Source organism: Scyliorhinus canicula, chromosome 29 (genome assembly GCF_902713615.1).
Source record: "Scyliorhinus canicula chromosome 29, sScyCan1.1, whole genome shotgun sequence".
NCBI classification, from domain to species: Eukaryota; Metazoa; Chordata; class Chondrichthyes; order Carcharhiniformes; family Scyliorhinidae; genus Scyliorhinus; species Scyliorhinus canicula.
The window spans coordinates 4,268,820-4,292,162 of NC_052174.1; the positions used below are offsets into that span (position 1 = coordinate 4,268,820).

Here is a 23,343-nt window from a genome sequence, read left to right on the forward strand (position 1 = left end):
ATGTTAAATTAACTCGAGTCTTGCGACAGGAGTGATGCGGTCCATGCATTAAAGCGTGGTACACGTGGAGTGTAACAGCAGGTTGGTGAAGTCAAGGCGCACACAGAAATCAGTTCCCACAACATTATGGGCTCCCTGGACAGGAACGCACCAAAGTAAATCAATGTTTAACACGGCTCAAGAATCCCCCCCCCCATCTTAAGCAGCACTCGGACAAAGAGGACGCAACTTCCGGGGACCACAAAAACACACCCCAAAATGCAGACTTGATAAATCAACTTGCACTGAAGCAGCCTGGGGCAAACTCTACCTCCTCCAGCCGACGCCGCTGCTCTTTCTGCTCCTCTAAGCGCTTGCGTCTCTCGGAGATTAGTTGCTGCCTGCGCTCCTCCGTGTCCCGGCGTGGTAACCCAATCTGCTGCTGCTGCCGCCTCACGGCTTCCGAGCGTTCCTTGTTCTCCTGCTGCAGCCGCAGGAAGTCTCGCCTCAGTGTCGACTCGCCCGGCAGGTTCACGATGGAGCTGCCGTGGAGTTGGGGGAAGAACAGAAACAAAAGGTGTTCAGGAATTACAGAATGAGAAGCACCGTGCAGACACTCTTGTACCGGGGAGCTGCCACTTGGCCCGTCCCGCCCATGGCAGCCCTTTGAAGGGGTTATCCAAACAGTGTCACGGTCCCCTGCTCTTCGCCCTACTGCCCTGACAGTTTGCCCCCTGAAAGTTACGACTGAACTACGACCCACGTCAGGCAGCTCTTTGCAGATCGATGGAGAAACTCTAGGGACAAAATTCCAACAACTCCCCAGGACCCAATGGTCTCGGACATCCTAGGGTTCTAAAGGAAGAGGGTTGCAGCGAGAGTGGATGTGCTGCCGATGAATTTTCCGACGTTCCCTAGATTCTAGGGAACAGTCCCGGCAGGCTGCAAGTTGCGAGGGTGACACAGCTGTTCAAAAAAAAGGGAGGGAGAAAGAGAACAAGGAACTACAGGTCTAAGAGTCTGGCATCAGGCATCAGCCAGAATTTAGTATTAAGGAGGTCTTAGCATTGCACAGGGGAAAACAAGGTATGATGCGATAAAGGCAGCACCATTTTATGAACGAGGAATCGTCTTTGACAATTTATTGAGTTTCTTGAGGGACGTAACTGGGGGGGGGGGGGGGGGTACATGACAGGGAAACCAGTAAATGTAGCACATTTGGATTCTATTCACACAAAAGAGCTCACGGAGCTGGTGGCATGAATCCAACATGGATAGAGGATTAGCTGACGGGTAGCAGAGGGTAGGGACAAATGGGGCAGTTCCAAGTTGGCAGAAGATGGAGTGTCGCAAGGCCCAAGCCTGGGGCCCTCAGCCTTCTCCAATCTACATCGGCCGAGACAAAGAGCAATGCACCGAGGTTTGGAGACAATACAGAACTGGGTGGGAATGCAAGCTGTGAGGGGGACACAAAGAGGCTGCAACGGTCAGGTGAGTGGGCATCGAGGAGGCAGATAGAGAATACAATGAGGAAGTGCGAGATAATTAACTTGGATTCAAGAAACAGGGCAGCAGAACAATTCTTAAACGGCGCGAAGCTTGTACGCGTTGATGCTCCAGAGAAACCTGGACGCACTCATGCGAGGAACAGAGAAAGGTAAGCATGCAGGTACAGCAGACAATTAGGGCTGCAAAAGCCAGGTTGGCCTCTGGACTGGGGCACAACAATAAAGTCTTGCCACAAATAAATCTACGGGGCTTTGGTGAGATCACGCTTGAAATCCGGTGTGCCATTCTGGCCCCTCTATCCAATCAACGGTTCACTTGGACTAGAGGCGGTACAGCGAAGGTTCACCGGCGGCCCGTGGGGGCCAAGCTGGGTCCACGTTCTCTGGAGTATTGAAGAACGAGAGAAATCTCATTCAAATATTCAAGATTGTCAAGGGGCTTCACAGGGCCGATGCTGAGACAGTCCCCCCTTGGCTGGGAAACGGAACAAGGGGCTTCACAGGGGAGATGCTGAGACAGTCCCCCCTTGGCTGGGAAACGTGGAACAAGGGGCTTCACAGGGCCGATGCTGAGACAGTCCCCCCTTGGCTGGGAAACGGAACAAGGGGCTTCACAGGGGAGATACTGAGACAGTCCCCCCTTGGCTGGGAAACGTGGAACAAGGGGCTTCACAGGGGAGATACTGAGACAGTCCCCCCTTGGCTGGGAAACGTGGAACAAGGGGCTTCACAGGGGCAGATACTGAGACAGTCCCCCCTTGGCTGGGAAACGTGGAACAAGGGGCTTCACAGGGGAGATACTGAGACAGTCCCCCCTTGGCTGGGAAACGTGGAACAAGGGGCTTCACAGGGCCGATGCTGAGACAGTCCCCCCCTTGGCTGGGAAACGTAGAACAAGGGGCTTCACAGGGCCGATGCTGAGACAGTCACCCCTTGGCTGGGAAACGTGGAACAAGGGGCTTCACAGGGGAGATACTGAGACAGTCCCCCCTTGGCTGGGAAACGTGGAACAAGGGGCTTCACAGGGGCAGATACTGAGACAGTCGCCCCTTGGCTGGGAAACGTGGAACAAGGGGCTTCACAGGGGAGATGCTGAGACAGTCCCCCCTTGGCTGGGAAACGTGGAACAAGGGGCTTCACAGGGCCGATGCTGAGACAGTCCCCCCTTCGCTGGGAAATGTGGAACAAGGGGCTTCACAGGGCCGATGCTGAGACAGTCCCCCCCTTGGCTGGGAAACGTGGAACAAGGGGCTTCACAGGGCCGATGCTGAGACAGTCCCCCCTTGGCTGGGAAACGTGGAACAAGGGGCTTCACAGGGGAGATACTGAGACAGTCACCCCTTGGCTGGGAAACGTGGAACAAGGGGCTTCACAGGGCCGATACTGAGACAGTTGCCCCTTGGCTGGGAAACGTGGAACAAGGGGCTTCACAGGGCCAATGCTGAGACAGTCGCCCCTTGGCTGGGAAACGTGGAACAAGGGCGCGCAGTCTCAGGACAAAGAGAAAGTCAAACGGCTCTGAATTTTTGGAATTCTCTAGCCCAGGCGGTAGTGGAGGCTCCATCACAAAATACTTTCAAGGCCAAGATCGATTTTTGATCTCTGTGAATCAGGGGATAGAATCCCGAGAAGGCAGGACGAGGCCATTTGGCCCATCGAGTCTCCACTGCCCGCCATAAGAGCACCCCACCTGGGCCCACTCCCCTGCGCTATCCCCGTAACCCCAGTTAACCTGCACATCGTTAGACACAAAGAGGCAATTTAGCATGTATGGTAAATCCACCATATCCCCGTTTGCACGCTCTCCCAGTGTCTGTGCTCCAGTTTCCTCCCACAATCCAAAGCTGTAGTTGGGTGGATTGGCTGTGCTAAATTGCCCCTCAGTGTCCAAACGGTTAGGTGGGGTTACTGGGTTAAGGGGATAGGGTAGGCTAATCATTCCATGGCTCGGTACAGACTCGATGGGCCGAATGGCCTCCTTCTGCACTGTAGGGATTCGGTGAATCACATGGAATGGCGATACACGTTCAACAGGTCACACGCTCGATTCCTGCTCCCATTTCCGAAGTTATCATAACTCTGTGTGAAAAGAATTCTCAACTTCCCCCACCTCAATGTCACACACACCATATGCAAATGGCTGTTCAGAGTGAATGCATTGGAAGGTTTCTGCCCAATAACAATCCTGACTGACGCTGTACACGGGCGATTTTCTGCATTTCTTATTGTTTCCAACAATTAATTTTTAAAGAAAATTACACACAGAAGAGCCGCTAAAAATGGAATCTTTTAACAGTTTACCACAGCTCTGGTATTTAAGTCTCACATACGTGCATGTTTAATTTATAATTCTTAAAGAACACAATTTATCAATGGTGGGAAGACCTGCCCTTCTCTCCCCCCCCCACCTCGATTTTAATAGAAAGGAACCAGGTGGTCCTTCTGAATGGAGTCATAAGGGATTGGGAACTCAGCTTGCTGTTGAAGAGGGTTCCAAGGCTGTAAGTCTTTTGCTTTCTCGGCCGAGGAGTGGGGGGAGGGGGGGGGGGGGGGGCACGGCACAGAGTGTGGAAGAGGGGTCGAAGACAGTGATTTGGTCTTGTAAGTTTTTAAAAAGGTGGGCGGGGGGGAACGCTGCCATCACCCAGCACCAACACCACCTGCCTCAATGGGCATTAAACGCTGAACTTTGCCCCCTCGCAGGTCAAGCAAAAACCTCGCTCGGGAGAGTCTGCAGACAGAAGTAGAAGATACAATTCCGGAGCTCGGGGATTTTACTCGACAAGTAAATGTTGAGGGCGCTCAATGCTTCCACGGAGAATTGCAAACAGACAATGTCATTCCTCAGTGCCAACATTAGCCATTCTGCCGGATAAAGTTCAAATTGTACCGTGGGAACTGAGCTGCATGAAGCCAACAGGTGCAAGAACAAATAATCCTTCTGATACTGCCAGCCCAACACGTCACACACATACAATGCAGCTTCTCTGTCCTTGAGAAAAACACACCTGGGTTCTCCTTCTTCACCAACATTGTCCTCCTCCTCCTCACTGCCGCTGTATTCGTACTCGGTCTCCTCTGTATAAGAAAGAAAACCAGTCACTATGCGTCCCGGCCATTACACTTGAAGAGAAATCAGCGAGGCACACGGTGACAGTGACAGCTACCGAGGAGCTGACCCCCGCCCTCACCTTTTTCACCTCGCTTCTTCCGGGTCCGGTCGATGTGGTCTTTTAGTTGGATGCGTACCTGCCTTTCAGTTGGCTGGTCTCGGATGAAGCTGTGCTTCAGCAGCTGATCAGTAGACGGTCTCTGAGTGTAATTTTTTATCAGACAGTTCTCAATAAACTCTATAAACCTCCTTGACCTACCGAAGAAAGGGTTGACGAAGAATTAAAAAAAAGAAATGCACAGGTTACAGACAGGCCATGTTGCAATTTACACAAATGTTCCTGGTGTACAGGCAGGTGTGGCTAAAGGCACGAAGATTTGCTACACAGGCTCAGGTTACACTCCAGCCTACAGCTTGCGGGGATGAAGGTTTCTCCTCAACTGCAACATGCACGTTTCGCCCGAATACAATTGACTGTCTGCGTGGTGTTTGTGCGTTCTCCCTGTGTCTGCGTGGGTTCCTCTTTCCCACAATCCAGACATGTGCAGGTCAGGTGGATTGCCCATGCAAAAAATTGCCCCTCTTTGCATCCAAAGATGTGCATCTTAGATGGGTTTACGGGATAGGTCAGGGGAGTGGGCATAGGTAGGGCGCTCTTTCAGATGGTCGCGATGGGCTGAATGGCCTCCTTCTGCACTGTATGAGCTCGCTGGTTTCAAAATCCCAGTGTGCCTCAATTAAGTGGAATGTGCAACAGAATGAGGAATTTTCATGAGGGGGGCCTAATCCACCCGTGCTGGGACACGGCATAATCCACCCGTGCTGGGACGGGGCCAAATCCACCCGTGCAGGGACGGGGCCTAATCCCCCCGTGCCGGGACGGGGACTAATCCACCCGTGCTGGGACGGGGCCTAATCCCCCCGTGCCGGGACGGGGCCTAATCCCCCCGTGCCGGGACGGGGACTAATCCACCCGTGCTGGGACGGGGCCTAATCCCCCCGTGCCAGGACGGGGCCTCACCCACCCGTGCCGGGACGGGGCCTAATCCCCCCGTGCCGGGACGGGGCCTAATCCCCCCGTGCCGGGACGGGGCCTAATCCACCCGTGCGGGGACGGGACCTAACCCACCTGTGCCGGGACGGGGCCTAATCAACCCGTGCTGGGACGGGGCCTAATCCACCCGTGCTGGGACGGGGCCTAATCCACCCGTGCTGGGACGCAGCCTAATCCACACGTGCTGGGACGGGGCCTAATCCACCCGTGCTGGGACGGGGCCTAATCCACCCGTGCTGGGACGGGGCCTAATCCACCCATGCTGGGACGGGGCCTAATCCACCCGTGCCGGGACTGGGCCGAATCCACCCGTGCTGGGACACGGCCTAATCCCCCCGTGCTGGGACGGGGCCTAATCCACCCGTGCCGGGACGGGGCCTAATCCACCCGTGCTGGGACGGGGCCTAATCCCCCCGTGCTGGGACGGGGCCTAATCCACCCGTGCCGGGATACGGCCTAATCCACCCGTGCCGGGACGAGGCTTAATCCACCCGTGCTGGGACGGGGCCTAATCCACCCGTGCTGGGACACGGCCTTATCCCCCCGTGCTGGGACACGGCCTTATCCCCCCGTGCTGGGACGGGGCCTAATCCCCCCGTGCCGAGACGGGGCCTAATCCGCCCGTGCCGGGACGGGGCCTAATCCCCCCCGTGCTGGGACGGGGCCTAATCCACCCGTGCTGGGACGGGGCCAAATCCACCCGTGCTGGGACGCGGCCTAATCCACCCGTGCTGGGACGGGGCCTAATCCACCCGTGCTGGGACGCGGCCTAATCCCCCCCTGCCGGGACGCGGCCTAATACCCCCGTGCTGGGACGCGGCCTAATCCGCCCGTGCTGGGACGCGGCCTAATCCGCCCGTGCTGGGACGCCGCCTAATCCCCCCGTGCTGGGACGGGGCCTAATCCACCCGTGCCGGGACGGGGCCTAATCCCCCCGTGCTGGGACGCGGCCTATTCCACCCGTGCTGGGACGGGGCCTAATCCACACGTGCCGGGACGCAGCCTAATCCACCCGTGCCGGGACGGGGCCTAATCCCCCCGTGCCGGGCGCAGCCTAATCCACCCGTGCCGGGACGCAGCCTAATCCACCCGTGCTGGGACGGGGCCTAATCCACCCGTGCTGGGACGGGGCCTAATCCACCCGTTCCGGGACGGGGCCTAATCCACCCGTGCTGGGACGGGGCCTAATCCACCCGTGCTGGGACGCGGCCTAATCCACCCGTGCTGGGACGGGGCCTAATCCACCCGTGCTGGGACGCGGCCTAATCCACCCGTGCTGGGACGCGGCCTAATCCACCCGTGCTGGGACGGGGCCTAATCCACCCGTGCTGGGGCCTAATCCACCCGTGCCGGGACGGGGCCTAATCCACCCGTGCTGGGACAGGGCCTAATCCACCCGTGCTGGGACGGGGCCAAATCCACCCGTGCCGGGACGGGGCCTAATCCACCCGTGCTGGGACGGGGCCTAATCCACCCGTGCCGGGACGGGGCCTAATCCACCCGTGCTGGGACGGGGCCTAATCCACCCGTGCCATCAGCATTCTAGTCAATAGCACTGCCAAGGAGGTGCCCAGGCACCTTCTGGATTGGCAGGGCCACGTATGCTGATGACCTGCGAGTAAATGCGGGCTCTGATGCAGGGTTCAATCTATAATGTCAAAACCTCCCAATTGCACAAGAGGGCCTAATGAAAACAAAAATAAGCGGCATCTTTAAGAAAAGGAGTTTAAATTTTAAGGCGAGCTTTTCGATTGGTCTACGGGGAATCCTGGCAAAAGAGAATTCCTACAAGGCAATCTTAAATTTGATATTAAAACAGGACTGTTTCACTCCCACCATCCCGAAGTTTGCACTGAAGTAGCCAGCCGTGAGCAGCACTGAGCCAATTGATGGGAGTTTGCCGACCTGCTCCATATACAACAGCAAAAAGCAGCAATTTACCATGTGGAATCACCACCTGGCTTCCTACTGCAAAAAGCGTTGAGGCTTAATCACCTCCCACCCCTGCTGAGAGACTCGGCTTGTATTTAAATCACGCCTCCTCACCCACAATCAGTCTCCCCAGCAGCAACTGGCAATGTGACCCGGCTATGGAACTCAGCCGAGAGAGCAACTTGGGTGGAGGCTAGGACGCTTTACCACACGCGGTGACATCGCTGCAGACAAAGGCCTTGGGTCGCTGTCTGTGCGGAGTCTGCACGTTCTCCCCGTGTCTGCGCGGGTTTCCTCCGGGTGCTCCGGTTTCCTCCCACAGTGCAAAGGTGTGCAGGTTAGGTGGATTGGCCATGTTACAAGTTGCCCCTTTAGTGTTCAAAAAGTTAGGTGGTGTTACGGGAGTAGGGCGGGGTAATGGGCCGGAGTACAGTGCTTTTTCAGAGGATCGGTGCAGACTCAATGGGCCGAATGGTCTCCTTCTGCGCCATAAGGATTCTATTTTCTTTTGAACTTTTTCTTAAATTTAGAGTACCCAATTCTCTTTTTCCAATTAAGGGACAGTTTAGTGTGGCCATCCACCTCACCATAGAATTTAGAATTTACAGCGCAGAAGGCAGCCCATCGAAGCAGCACCGGCCCTTGGAAAGAGCACCCTACCTAAACCCCCACCCCATCCCTGTTACCCCACCCAACCTTTTTGGCCACTATGGGCGATTTAGCATGGCTGTTCCACCTAACCTGCACCTCTTTGGACTGTGGGAGGCAACCGGAGCACCCGGAGGAAACCCACGCAGACACGGGGAGGACGTGCAGACTCCGCACAGACTGTGACCCAAGCCAGGAATCGAACCTGGGACCCTGGAGCTGTGAAGCAACAGTGCTGCCCACTGTGCTACCCATGGGTGGGAGGTGATCAAGCCTCAATGTTTTTTGCAGTAGGAAGCTAGTTGGTGACTTGCACATGGTAAACTGATGGTTTTAGCCTTTGTATATGGGCCAGACCTGCAAACTCCCCTCACCTGCACATCTTCGAGTTGTGGGGGCGAGACCCACGCGGACGGTGGGAGAATGTGCAAACTCCACACAGGCAGTGACCCAGGGCCGGGATCCAACCCGGGTCCTCGGCGCCGTGTGGCAGCAGTGCTAACCACTGCACCACTATGTTGCCCCTCTGTGGGGATTCTATGCCTGCAGAAACCTTCCATACCCCTAACTTTCGATGTTTATATTGCACTGATCATGGTGAAGGGAATCGGGTGTCATAAATACACAATGCATGTATTTTGCACAATTCAGGATAATAATTGTGAGGTAAAATTAAAAACTCCATGTTGGAAGTCAAACAAAGAGCTTTAATAATCAGATATGAATAGTGGCACTGACGATCAGGATTTTGGGGTATAACTCGTAATGACGCACTTAGATCCAGGCCCCACAACATTTATAAACGTCATCAGAAAATTCAAACGTGGAAAATTGGGAATTTCTTTACACTATACCTGCCGTCCATGTCACTTGAATCGAGATTTCCAAGGAAGTCCATTATCTTCAAATGTTAGCCCCAAAATAGCCCCGTAAGCTTATTTATTTATTTTGCTGGCTTGATTACCTACCAAAGCTTCCCTCTCGGTGCTAAAGACTAGATTGGACGCCGAAACGTGCCCTCGGGTTTTGGTAAACCTCGGACACTGCCAGCCTTCCACGCAGGCTGCTGCAGGGAGCGGGCGGAGGCTAACACAGCAGAAAGATCAGAAGGCGCAATTCCACCACGGCGTTTCCAAAATTTCAACCAAAATAAATGACTTTTACAGCATTCCTTGGGGATTTAAGGCAGGTATGTTGTGTTATCCTACACTGCGCTTCTGAACCAAAGTAATAATTTTTAACCATTTAAACATCAAATATAGTCTGCGGTGTAAAAACATCTTTCGTTCAGCATATTTTATCATTTTCCCCCCATCTCCCATCCATATCATCAATCGCCCACTGACCGACAAGAGGGGCAAGTTCTGCTCCCCGATCTTATACAGCGGCTTAGCTCAGTTGGCTCGTGATGAAGAGCGAGGTCAACAGCGGCGGGTTCAATCCCCGTACCGGCTGAGGTTATTCACGACCAACCCCCCCCCCCCCCCCCCCTTCAAGGGGGAAAGCAGCCTCTGGTCACCTGGGACTGCGGTGAGTTTTACACTGCCACACCCTCGTGACCGTTTAATACCACTACATGCCTGCTCCGCAGACCAGGTGGTCTGGTTTCTGCTCGATGTTAGCACCACCCTCCCCCCGGATGTATAGTCTATATGATGACTTTGTTTATAAAACACCAGTGAAGGAGGCCTTGTGGCCCAACAAGTTTGTGGCTGTCCGTTACACTCCATTATTTCTCCAATTTCGCCGATCCTAACTCCGCTAACCTTCTTCAACAAAAACAGAAAAACACTGCACAATCTCAGCAGTCTGGCAGCGTCTGTGGAGACAGAGACAGAGAGAGAGAGAGACAAGGGAGCTAACGTTTCGGGTCTGGGCGACTCTTTGTCAAGGTGGCTTTTGTTTCAGATTCCAGCATGCACAGTAATTTGCTTTGATCATATCCTCCAATTCCTTCTGTCCTCGTATCCTTGCCTGGTTTCCCCCTCAGTCACTTCACAATAGGCGCAATCTCAGCTGGATTCTTACACCAGAGGAAACCGTATACCTCTCCGCCTGCTCCTCTAACCGACTAAACACCCATTTTGGATCATCCATCAGCAGACTTAGGTCCTCAGCTTCCAACACATTTATTTTTTTAATTACCGTCATTCACCATTTGAGAGGATATTATTTAGGTGTCAGAGTACACTGCAAAACTGGTCAGTCAGGCCTTGGATTGAGTCAACGTACAGTACGGTGTCTGGACAACTTACATGCCCAACTCCAGTACGGATATACCCCTGGCTCTCGCTCAGTAACGCCCAACTCCTGTACGGATATTCCCCTGGCTCTCGCTGACTAGCGCCCAACTCCTGTACGGATATTCCCGTGGCTCTCGCTCAGTAACGCCCAACTCCAGTACGGATATACCCCTGGCTCTCGCTCAGTAACGCCCAACTCCTGTACGGATATTCCCCAGGCTCTCGCTGACTAACGCCCAACTCCTGTACGGATATTCCCCTGGCTCTCGCTGACTAACGCGCAACTCCTGTACGGATATTCCCCTGGCCCTCGCTCAGTAACGCCCAACTCCTGTACGGATATTCCCCTGGCTCTCACTGATTAACGCACAACTCCTGTACGGATATACCCCTGGCTCTCTCTGACTAACGCCCAACTCCAGTACGGATATTACCCGAGCTCTCGCTGACTAACGGCCAACTCCTGTACGGATATTCCCCTGGCCCTCGCTCAGTAATGCCCAACTCCTGTACGGATATTCCCCTGGCTCTCACTGATTAACGCACAACTCCTGTACGGATATACCCATGGCTCTCGCTGACTAACGCCCAACTCCTGTACGGATATTCCCCTGGCTCTAGCTGACTAACGCCCAACTCCTGTACGGATATTCCCCAGGCTCTCGCTCAGTAACGCCCAACTCCTGTACGGATATTCCCCTGGCTCTCGCTGACTAACGCCCAACTCCTGTACGGATATTCCCCTGGCCCTCGCTCAGTAACGCCCAACTCCTGTACGGATATTCCCCTGGCTCTCACTGATTAACGCACAACTCCTGTACGGATATACCCCTGGCTCTCGCTGACTAACGCCCAACTCCAGTACGGATATTACCCGAGCTCTCGCTGACTAACGGCCAACTCCTGTACGGATATTCCCCTGGCCCTCGCTCAGTAATGCCCAACTCCTGTACGGATATTCCCCTGGCTCTCACTGATTAACGCACAACTCCTGTACGGATATACCCATGGCCCTCGCTCAGTAACGCCCAACTCCTGTACGGATATTCCCCTGGCTCTCACTGATTAACGCACAACTCCTGTACGGATATACCCCTGGCTCTCGCTGACTAACGCCCAACTCCAGTACAGATATTACCCGAGCTCTCGCTGACTAACGGCCAACTCCTGTACGGATATTCCCCTGGCCCTCGCTCAGTAATGCCCAACTCCTGTACGGATATTCCCCTGGCTCTCACTGATTAATGCACAACTCCTGTACGGATATACCCCTGGCTCTCGCTGACTAACGCCCAACTCCAGTACGGATATTACCCGAGCTCTCGCTGACTAACGGCCAACTCCTGTACGGATATTCCCCTGGCCCTCGCTCAGTAATGCCCAACTCCTGTACGGATATTCCCCTGGCTCTCACTGATTAACGCACAACTCCTGTACGGATATACCCATGGCTCTCGCTGACTAACGCCCAACTCCTGTACGGATATTCCCCTGGCTCTAGCTGACTAACGCCCAACTCCTGTACGGATATTCCCCAGGCTCTCGCTCAGTAACGCCCAACTCCTGTATGGATATTCCCCTGGCTCTCGCTGACTAACGCCCAACTCCTGTACGGATATTCCCCTGGCTCTCACTGACTAACGCCCAACTCCTGTACGGATATTCCCCTGGCTCTCACTGACTAACGCCCAACTCCTGTACGGATATTCCCCTGGCTCTCACTGACTAACGCCCAACTCCTGTACGGATATTCCCCTGGCTCTCGCTCAGTAACGCCCAACTCCTGTACGGATATTCCCCTGGCTCCCGCTGACTAACGCCCAACTCCTGCACGGACATTCCCCAGGCTCTCGCTCAGTAACGCCCAACTCCTGTACGGATATTCCCCTGGCTCTCGCTAACGCCCAACTCCTGTACGGATATTCCCCGAGCTCTGGCTGACTAACGCCCAACTCCTGTGCGGATATTCCCCTGGCTCTCGCTGACTAACGCCCAACTCCTGTACGGATATTCCCCTGGCTCTCGCTGACTAACGCCCAACTCCTGTACGGATATTCCCCTGGCTCTCGCTCAGTAACACCCAACTCCTGTACGGATATTCCCCAGGCTCTCGCTCAGTAACGCCCAACTCCTGTACGGATATTCCCCTGGCTCTCGCTGACTAACGCCCAACTCCTGTACGGATATTCCCCTGGCTCTCGCTGACTAACGCCCAACTCCAGTACGGATATTCCCCTGGCTCTCGCTCAGTAACGCCCAACTCCTGTACGGATATTTCCCTGGCTCTCGCTCAGTAACGCCCAACTCCTGTACGGATCTTCCCCTGGCTCTCATAAGAACATAAGAACTAGGAGCAGGAGTAGGCCATCTGGCCCCTCGAGCCTGCTCCGCCATTCAATTAGATCATGGCTGATCTTTTGTGGACTCAGCTCCACTTTCCGGCCCGAACACCATAACCCTTAATCCCTTTATTCTTCAAAAAACTATCTATCTTTACCTTAAATACATGTAATGAAGGAGCCTCAACTGCTTCACTGGGCAAGGAATTCCATAGATTCACAACCCTTTGGGTGAAGAAGTTCCTCCTAAACTCAGTCCTAAATCTACTTCCCCTTATTTTGAGGCTATGCCCCCTAGTTCTGCTGTCACCCGCCAGTGGAAACAACCTGCCCGCATCTATCCTATCTATTCCCTTCATAATTTTAAATGTTTCTATAAGATCCCCCCTCATCCTTCTAAATTCCAACGAGTACAGTCCCAGTCTACTCAACCTCTCCTCATAATCCAACCCCTTCAGCTCTGGGATTAACCTAGTGAATCTCCTCTGCACACCCTCCAGCGCCAGTACGTCCTTTCTCAAGTAAGGAGACCAAAACTGAACACAATACTCCAGGTGTGGCCGCACTAACACCTTATACAATTGCAACATAACCTCCCTAGTCTTAAACTCCATCCCTCTAGCAATGAAGGACAAAATTCCATTTGCCTTCTTAATCACCTGTTGCACTTGTAAACCAACCTTCTGTGACTCATGCACTAGTACACCCAAGTCTCTCTGAACAGTGGCATGCTTTAATATTTTATCGTTTAAATAATAATCCCGTTTGCTGTTATTCCTACCAAAATGGATAACCTCACATTTGTCAACATTGTATTCCATCTGCCAGACCCGAGCCCATTCACTTAACCTATCCAAATCTCCTCTGCAGACTTCCAGTATACTCTGCACTTTTCGCTTTACCACTCATCTTAGTGTCATCTGCAAACTTGGACACATTGCCCTTGGTCCCCAACTCCAAATCATCTATGTAAATTGTGAACAATTGTGGGCCCAACACGGATCCCTGAGGGACACCACTAGCTACTGATTGCCAACCAGAGAAACATCCATTTATCCCAACTCTTTGCTTTCTATTAATTAACCAATCCTCTATCCATGCTACTACTTTACCCTTAATGCCATGCATCTTTATCTTATGCAGCAACCTTTTGTGTGGCACCTTGTCAAAGGCTTTCTGGAAATCCAGATATACCACATCCATCGGCTCCCCGTTATCTACTGCACTGGTAATGTCCTCAAAAAATTCCACTAAATTAGTTAGGCACGACCTGCCTTTTACGAACCCATGCTGCGTCTGCCCAATGGGACAATTTCTATCCAGATGCCTCGCAATTTCTTCCATGATGATAGATTCCAGCATCTTCCCTATTACCGAAGTTAAACTCACTGGCCTATAATTTCCTGCTTTCTGCCTACCTCCTTTTTTAAACAGTGGCGTCACGTTTGCTAATTTCCAATCCACCGGGACCACCCCAGAGTCTAGTGAATTTCGGTAAATTATCACTAGTGCATCTGCAATTTCCCTAGCCATCTCTTTTAGCACTCTGGATGCATTCCATCAGGGCCAGGAGACTTGTCTACCTTCAGCCCCATTAGCTTGCCCATCACTCCCTCCTTAGTGATAACAATCCTCTCAAGGTCCTCACCTGTCATAGCCTCATTTCTATCAGTCGCTGGCATGTTATTTGTGTCTTCCACTGTGAAGACCGACCCAAAAAACCTGTTCAGTTCCTCAGCCATTTCCTCATTTCCCATTCTTAAAACTCCCTTCTCATCCTCTAAAGGACCAATATTTATTGGTCCTCTCGCTGAACACACAACTCCTGTACGGATATTCCCCTGACTCTTGCTCTGTAACGCCCAACTCCTGTACGGATATTCCCCTGACTCTTGCTCTGTAACGCCCAACTCCTGTACGGATATTCCCCTGGCTCTCGCTGACTAACGCCCAACTCCTGTACGGATATTCCCCTGGCTCTCGCTGACTAACGCCCAACTCCTGTACGGATATTCCCCTGGCTCTCGCTGACTAACGCCCAACTCCTGTACGGATATTCCCCTGGCTCTCGCTACAGTAACGCCCAACTCCTGTACGGATATTCCCCTGGCTCTCGCTGACTGAACGCCCAACTCCTGTACGGATATTCCCCTGGCTCTCGCTGACTGATGCCCAACTCCTGTACGGATAGTCCCCTGGCTCTCGCTGACTAACGCCCAACTCCTGTACGGATATTCCCCTGGCTCTCGCTGACTAACGCCCAACTCCTGTACGGATATTCCCCTGGCTCTCGCTGACTAACGCCCAACTCCTGTACGGATATTCCCCTGGCTCTCGCTCAGTAACGCCCAACTCCTGTACGGATATTCCCCGGCTCTCGCTCAGTAACGCCCAACTCCTGTACGGATATTCCCCTGGCTCTCGCTGACTAACGCCCAACTACTGTACGGATATTCCCCAGGCTCTCGCTCAGTAACGCCCAACTCCTGTACGGATATTCCCCTGGCTCTCGCTCAGTAACGCCTAACTCCTGTACGGATATTCCCCTGGCTCTCGCTCAGTAACTCCCAACTCCTGTACGGATATTCCCCTGGCTCTCGCTGTACGCCCAACTCCTGTACGGATATTACCCTGGCTCTCGCTGACTAACGCCCAACTCCTGTACGGATATTCCCCAGGCTCTCGCTCAGTAACGCCCAACTCCTGTACGGATATTCCCCTGGCTCTCGCTGACTAACGCCCAACTCCTGTACAGATATTCCCCTGGCTCTCGTCAGTAACGCCCAACTCCTGTACGGATATTCCCCTGGCTCTCGCTGACTAACGCCCAACTCCTGTACGGATATTCCCCTGGCTCTCGCTCAGTAACGCCCAACTCCTGTACGGATATTCCCGTGGCTCTCGCTGACTAACGCCCAACTCCTGTACGGATATTCCCCTGCCTCTCGCTGAACGCCCAACTCCTGTACGGATATTCCCCTGGCTCTCGCTGACTAACGCCCAACTCCTGTACGGATCTTCCCCTGGCTCTCGCTGACTAACGCCCAACTTCTGTACGGATATTCCCCTGGCTCTCGCTCAGTAACGCCCAACTCCTGTACGGATATTCCCCGGCTCTCGCTCAGTAACGCCCAACTCCTGTACGGATATTCCCCTGGCTCTCGCTGACTAACGCCCAACTACTGTGCGGATATTCCCCAGGCTCTACTCAGTAACGCCCAACTCCTGTACGGATATTCCCCTGGCTCTCGCTCAGTAACGCCTAACTCCTGTACGGATATTCCCCTGGCTCTCGCTCAGTAACGCCCAACTCCTGTACGGATATTCCCCTGGCTCTCGCTCAGTAACGCCCAACTCCTGTACGGATATTCCCCTGGCTCTCGCTGACTGACGCCCAACTCCTGTACGGATATTCCCCTGGCTCTCGCTGACTGAAGCCCAACTCCTGTACGGATATTCCCCTGGCTCTCGCTGACTAACGCCCAACTCCTGTACGGATATTCCCCTGGCTCTCGCTGACTAACGCCCAACTCCTGTACGGATATTCCCCTGGCTCTCGTTGACTAACGCCCAACTCCTGTACGGATATTCCCCTGGCTCTCGCTCAGTAACGCCCAACTCCTGTACGGATATTCCCCGGCTCTCGCTCAGTAACGCCCAACTCCTGTACGGATATTCCCCTGGCTCTCGCTGACTAACGCCCAACTACTGTACGGATATTCCCCAGGCTCTCGCTCAGTAACGCCCAACTCCTGTACGGATATTCCCCTGGCTCTCGCTCAGTAACGCCTAACTCCTGTACGGATATTCCCCTGGCTCTCGCTCAGTAACTCCCAACTCCTGTACGGATATTCCCCTGGCTCTCGCTGTACGCCCAACTCCTGTACGGATATTCCCCTGGCTCTCGCTGACTAACGCCCAACTCCTGTACGGATATTCCCCAGGCTCTCGCTCAGTAACGCCCAACTCCTGTACGGATATTCCCCTGGCTCTCGCTGACTAACGCCCAACTCCTGTACGGATATTCCCCTGGCTCTCGTCAGTAACGCCCAACTCCTGTACGGATATTCCCCTGGCTCTCGCTGACTAACGCCCAACTCCTGTACGGATATTCCCCTGGCTCTCGCTCAGTAACGCCCAACTCCTGTACGGATATTCCCGTGGCTCTCGCTGACTAACGCCCAACTCCTGTACGGATATTCCCCTGCCTCTCGCTGAACGCCCAACTCCTGTACGGATATTCCCCTGGCTCTCGCTGACTAACGCCCAACTCCTGTACGGATCTTCCCCTGGCTCTCGCTGACTAACGCCCAACTTCTGTACGGATATTCCCCTGGCTCTCGCTCAGTAACGCCCAACTCCTGTACGGATATTCCCCGGCTCTCGCTCAGTAACGCCCAACTCCTGTACGGATATTCCCCTGGCTCTCGCTGACTAACGCCCAACTACTGTAGCGGATATTCCCCAGGCTCTCGCTCAGTAACGCCCAACTCCTGTACGGATATTCCCCTGGCTCTCGCTGACTAACGCCCAACTACTGTGCGGATATTCCCCAGGCTCTACTCAGTAACGCCCAACTCCTGTACGGATATTCCCCTGGCTCTCGCTGACTAACGCCCAACTCCTGTACGGATATTCCCCTGGCTCTCGCTGACTAACACCCAACTCCTGTACGGATATTCCCCTGGCTCTCGATGACTAACCCCAACTCCTGTACGAGATATTCCCCTGGCTCTCGCTCAGTAACGCCCAACTCCTGTACGGATATTCCCCTGGCTCTCGCTGACTAACGCCCAACTCCTGTACGGATATTCCCCTGGCTCTCGCTGACTAACGCCCAACTCCTGTACGGATATTCCCCTGGCTCTCGCTCAGTAACGCCCAACTCCTGTACGGATATTCCCCTGGCTCTCGCTCAGTAACTCCCAACTCCTGTACGGATATTCCCCTGGCTCTCGCTCAGTAACTCCCAACTCCTGTACGGATATTCCCCTGGCTCTCGCTCAGTAACGCCCAACTCCTGTACGGATATTCCCCTGGCTCTCGCTGACTAACACCCAACTCCTGTACGGATATTCCCCTGGCTCTCGCTGTACGCCCAACTCCTGTACGGATATTCCCCTGGCTCTCGCTGTACGCCCAACTCCTGTACGGATATTCCCCTGGCTCTCGCTGACTAACGCCCAACTCCTGTACGGATATTCCCCTGGCTCTCGCTCAGTAACGCCCAACTCCTGTAGTCACGGTAGCATGGTGGTTAGCATCAATGCTTCACAGCTCTAGGGTCCCAGGTTCGATTCCCGGCTGGGTCACTGTCTGTGTGGAGTCTGCACGTCCTCCCCGTGTGTGCGTGGGTTTCCTCCGGGTGCTCCGGTTTCCTCCCACAGTCCAAAGATGTGTGGGTTAGGTGGATTGGCCATGCTAAATTGCCCGTAGTGTAAGGTTAATGGGGGGATTGTTGGGTTACGGGTATACGGGTTACGTGGGTTTAAGTAGGGTGATCATTGCTCGGCACAACATCGAGGGCCGAAGGGCCTGTTCTGTGCTGTACTGTTCTATGTTCTATGTTCTATGTTCTGTACGGATATACCCCTGGCTCTCGCTGACTAACGCCCAACTCCTGTACGGATATTCCCCTGGCTCTCGCTCAGTAACGCCCAACTCCTGTACGGATATACCCCTGGCTCTCGCTGACTAACGCCCAACTCCTGTACGGATATTCCCCTGGCTCTCGCTCAGTAACGCCCAACTCCTGTACGGATATTCCCCTGGCTCTCGCTGACTAACGCCCAACTCCTGTACGGATATTCCCCTGGCTCTCGCTGACTAACGCCCAACTCCTGTACGGATATTCCCCTGGCTCTCGCTGACTAACACCCAACTCCTGTACGGATATACCCCTGGCTCTCGATGACTAACACCCAACTCCTGCAGAGATATTCCCCTGGCTCTCGCTCAGTAACGCCCAACTCCTGTACGGATATTACCCTGGCTCTCACTGACTAACGCCCAACTCCTGTACGGATATTCCCCTGGCTCTCGCTGACTAACGCCCAACTCCTGTACGGATATTCCCCTGGCTCTCGCTCAGTAACGCCCAACTCCTGTACGGATATTCCCCTGGCTCTCGATGACTAACACCCAACTCCTGCAGAGATATTCCCCTGGCTCTCGCTCAGTAACGCCCAACTCCTGTACGGATATTCCCCTGGCTCTCGCTGACTAACGCCCAACTCCTGTACGGATATTCCCCTGGCTCTCGTCAGTAACGTCCAACTCCTGTACGGATATTCCCCTGGCTCTCGCTGACTAACGCCCAACTCCTGTACGGATATTCCCCTGGCTCTCGCTGACTAACGGCCAACTCCTGTACGGATATTCCCCTGGCTCTCGTCAGTAACGCCCAACCCCTGTACGGATATTCCCCTGGCTCTCGCTGACTAACGCCCAACTCCTGTACGGATATTCCCCTGGCTCTCGCTCAGTAACGCCCAACTCCTGCACGGATATTCCCGTGGCTCTCGCTGACTAACGCCCAACTCCTGTACAGATATTCCCCTGCCTCTCGCTGAACGCCCAACTCCTGTACGGATATTCCCCTGGCTCTCGCTGACTAACGCCCAACTCCTGTACGGATATTCCCCTGGCTCTCGCTGACTAACGCCCAACTCCTGTACGGATATTCCCCTGGCTCTCGCTGACTAACGCCCAACTCCTGTACGGATATTCCCCTGGCTCTCGCTGTACACCCAACTCCTGTACGGATATTCCCCTGGCTCTCGCTGTACGCCCAACTCCTGTACGGATATTCCCCTGGCTCTCGCTGACTAACGCCCAACTCCTGTACGGATATTCCCCTGGCTCTCGCTCAGTAACGCCCAACTCCTGTACGGATATTCCCCTGGCTCTCGCTCAGTAACGCCCAACTCCTGTATGGATATTCCCCAGGCTCCAGCTGAGCAATCTTTTCTCTTCAAACTGATCCTCCTTTTATCGTCATTCTCAAAGCTTATGAGCGGGATTCTCCCCCTCCCGAGGCGTGATCCCCGGCGGCAGGCTTCTCTACTCCCGGGACTTCCCAGTGTGATTTCCCAGTAAACCCGGCGGAGAGAGAATCCCAGCAGTCGGAGAATTCCGGCCTACATCTCTCCACCTCTCTCCTTTCAACGCCGCAACTCTTTGTCTGTTTTTGATTTCCCCCTCCTTGAGGTTACTGTTCTTCGCTTGCCATCCTTTCCCTGCCCTTGAAAAGCTGCGGAAATGCTCAGGTACACTCGTGCTTACGTTCCGCCTGTAACCAGCCCCCCCACCCACCCACCCAGCGCATCAGTCAACTGACTTGCTTTATGTTCTTTCCTGCCTTGGTGTCTGTCCTGCCCAACACATCAGGGAGACTGAGCTGTGAAGGCAGATTGATACGGCGCACTCAAACCGAAGAGCACATCAGAGGCCCCACTACCCACCCCTTCACGCCTCGCAACCACACTTACCATTTCTTCGATTTTAAGCGGGGAGGCGGGTTTCTTGGGATAAGGAATAAGGCTCGCATTGGGTGCATGTCACACAGGGCTGAGATGAAACAGAAACAAAAGGAAATGTAAAGAGTATGACTAAACTGATGCTGATAAACAACCTCATCGCTTTCCCAGCTTACTGCAGAGTAGGCCCACCTCAACTATTGGAGTTATGCAGCTATTGAAACCCAGAGTCAGAAACATAAACCTTTGCAGTAACGATATTAAAGAAATCCTGTTTTGATTTCCCAGGTATGCTGGGTAAACTCTACCACACCTCAAAGCAGACAGAGGGATGCGGGTATGGGTGGGCAGGAACCAAGCATCGGGGACCACCCCCCTTCCTCCCAGCTCCCCTCATAATTAAGTTTACCCAGATACAATCATACAACGTAGCGACAGAGACCTTGGCGACCTTACCCTTCTCACTTGTTCAGGAGCCAAAACGACCTGACCCGACCGAGGAAGCTTAAAGGGTTATCGGCACTGGAGTGGAAGGAATCACTGCCCACTAGACCAAGCCCTACTAACAAAGTGCGTTGGCTAGTCGTCCAGTCCTCAGCAAGTATGGAGAGGGGAGGCTGTCTGGCTCAAGTATCATCGATTCTGCCACAGATAGATGCAAAGTTCTAATCTCCCATCTCTTGTTGGACCATCTTGGGGCATCTCAATGCCACAATAGATTACATTTAAAATATGAAGCTAAAATGCAGAATAAGCAAGTGCTGGCATTAATAGCCCTTTTTAAAAAATCAGGCTTTACTTTACAAAAGGGAGTTGTGATTTTCTCCCATTTTTAAACTGAGGTAAATGTGGGTTTAAATATTCTGGTGCTCAGCGTTGCCAGAGATAAACGCTGGTTCCCCATTGAAGTCCCAACCCCAAATGCAGATGAGACATTCTTCCCCGGTATTTATTGCTCGGAGCTGATGGTACACCCGAACAGTGGCTAACGGGCGGCAGGGTGGAGTAGTGGTTAGCACCAACGCCTCACAGCGCCAGGGACACGGGTTCAATTCCAGCCGTGGTGGGTTTGCCGTACCCAAAGATGTGCAGGTTAGGTGGGGTTACAGGGATAGGGCAGGTGGAGTCGGCCTAGGTACGGTGCTCTTTCAGAGGGTCGGTGCAGACTTCAATGGGCCGAATGGCCTGCTTCTGCACTGCAGGGAATCTATGATCTGACCTCAGTTTAAGGGTCAAAAGCATTGGTGTGGGGCTGCACTCGCATATATGTGGCCAGGCCGGCAGGATTCCTAACAGGCACGGCTAAAGCATTGACCGTCTGGCAACTCTACTCTCACTTTTACTGAAAACAGCTTTGAATTTCTGGATTTGAATTTAACCCAGGCGGAATTTTCAAACTGTGGTGCCATTGCGCAGATGGTGAAACAAGAAACATGGAGACAACACTACTTTCCCCGAGTGCTGAATCATTCCAGCAACCACCAGGGTCAAAGTGGCCCGCGGTACACTACACACAGGGAGGATTGGGTGGTTACAGTCACTGGTTGGGGACCCTTTCAATAGGATTGTAAAGACATTTGAGCGGGCGCGGGCAGGGGTGCGGGCACGGGCGGGGGAGCGGGCACGGGCGGGGGAGCGGGCACGGACGGGGGAGCGGGCACGGACGGCGGAGCGGGCACGGACGGCGGAGCGGGCACCGACGGCGGAGCGGGCACCGACGGCGGAGCGGGCACCGACGGCGGAGCGGGCACCGACGGCGGAGCGGGCACCGACGGCGGAGCGGGCACCGACGGCGGAGCGGGCACCGACGGGGGAGCGGGCACCGACGGGGGAGCGGGCAACGACGGGGGAGCGGGCAACGACGGGGGAGCGGGCAACGACGGCGGAGCGGGTACGGACGGGGGAGCGGGTACGGACGGGGGAGCGGGTACGGGCGGGGGAGCGGGTACGGACGGGGGAGCGGGTACGGGCGGGGGAGCGGGTACGGGCGGGGGAGCGGGTACGGGCGGGGGAGCGGGCACGGACGGCGGAGCGGGCACGGACGGCGGAGCGGGCACGGACGGCGGAGCGGGCACGGACGGCGGAGCGGGCACGGACGGGGGAGCGGGTACAGACGGGGGAGCTGTACGGACGGGGGAGCTGTACGGACGGGAGAGCGGGTACTGACGGGGGAGCGGGTACGGACGGGGGAGCGGGTACGGACGGGGCAGCGGGTACGGACGGGGCAGCGGGTACGGACGGGGCAGCGGGTACGGACGGGGCAGCGGGTACGGGCGGGGAGCGGGTACGGGCGGGGAGCGGGTACGGGCGGGGAGCGGGTACGGGCGGGGAGCGGGTACGGGCGGGGAGCGGGTACGGGCGGGGAGCGGGTACGGGCGGGGAGCGGGTACGGGCGGGGAGCGGGTACGGGCGGGGGAGCGGGTACGGACGGGGGAGCGGGTACGGACGGCGGAGCGGGTAACGAGGGCGGAGCGGGTAACGACGGCGGAGCGGGTAACGACGGGGGAGCGGGTATGGACGGGGCAGCGGGTATGGACGGGGCAGCGGGTATGGACGGGGCAGCGGGTATGGACGGGGCTGCGGGTATGGACGGGGCTGCGGTATGGACGGGGCTGCGGGTATGGACGGGGCAGCGGGTATGGACGGGGCAGCGGGTATGGGACGGGGCAGCGGGTATGGACGGGGCAGCGGGTATGGACGGGGCAGCGGGTATGGACGGGGCAGCGGGTATGGACGGGGCAGCGGGTAACGACGGCGGAGCGGGTAACGACGGCGGAGCGGGTAACGACGGCGGAGCGGGTAACGACGGCGGAGCGGGTAACGACGGGGGAGCGGGTATGGACGGTGGAGCGGGTATGGACGGGGGAGCGGGTATGGACGGGGGAGCGGGTATGGACGGGGGAGCGGGTATGGACGGGGGAGCGGGTATGGACGGGGGAGCGGGTATGGACGGGGGAGCGGGTATGGACGGGGGAGCGGGTAACGAGGGCGGAGCGGGTAACGAGGGTGGAGCGGGTAACGAGGGCGGAGCGGGTAACGAGGGCGGAGCG

General features: G+C 55.1%; 1 protein-coding gene across 1 annotated transcript in view; it reads right to left on the reverse strand.

The window, feature by feature from the left end:
* Positions 1 to 23,343, reverse strand: part of LOC119958374 (misshapen-like kinase 1) — a 189,500-nt gene that overhangs the window by 120,249 nt on the left and 45,908 nt on the right. The window contains exons 7-10 of the mRNA XM_038786859.1: positions 20,306 to 20,384; positions 4,679 to 4,854; positions 4,496 to 4,565; positions 311 to 521 (exon numbers count right to left, since the gene is read on the reverse strand). Coding sequence (XP_038642787.1) covers positions 311 to 521; positions 4,496 to 4,565; positions 4,679 to 4,854; positions 20,306 to 20,384 — 536 coding nt within the window. The remainder of the gene's footprint in view (positions 1 to 310; positions 522 to 4,495; positions 4,566 to 4,678; positions 4,855 to 20,305; positions 20,385 to 23,343) is intronic.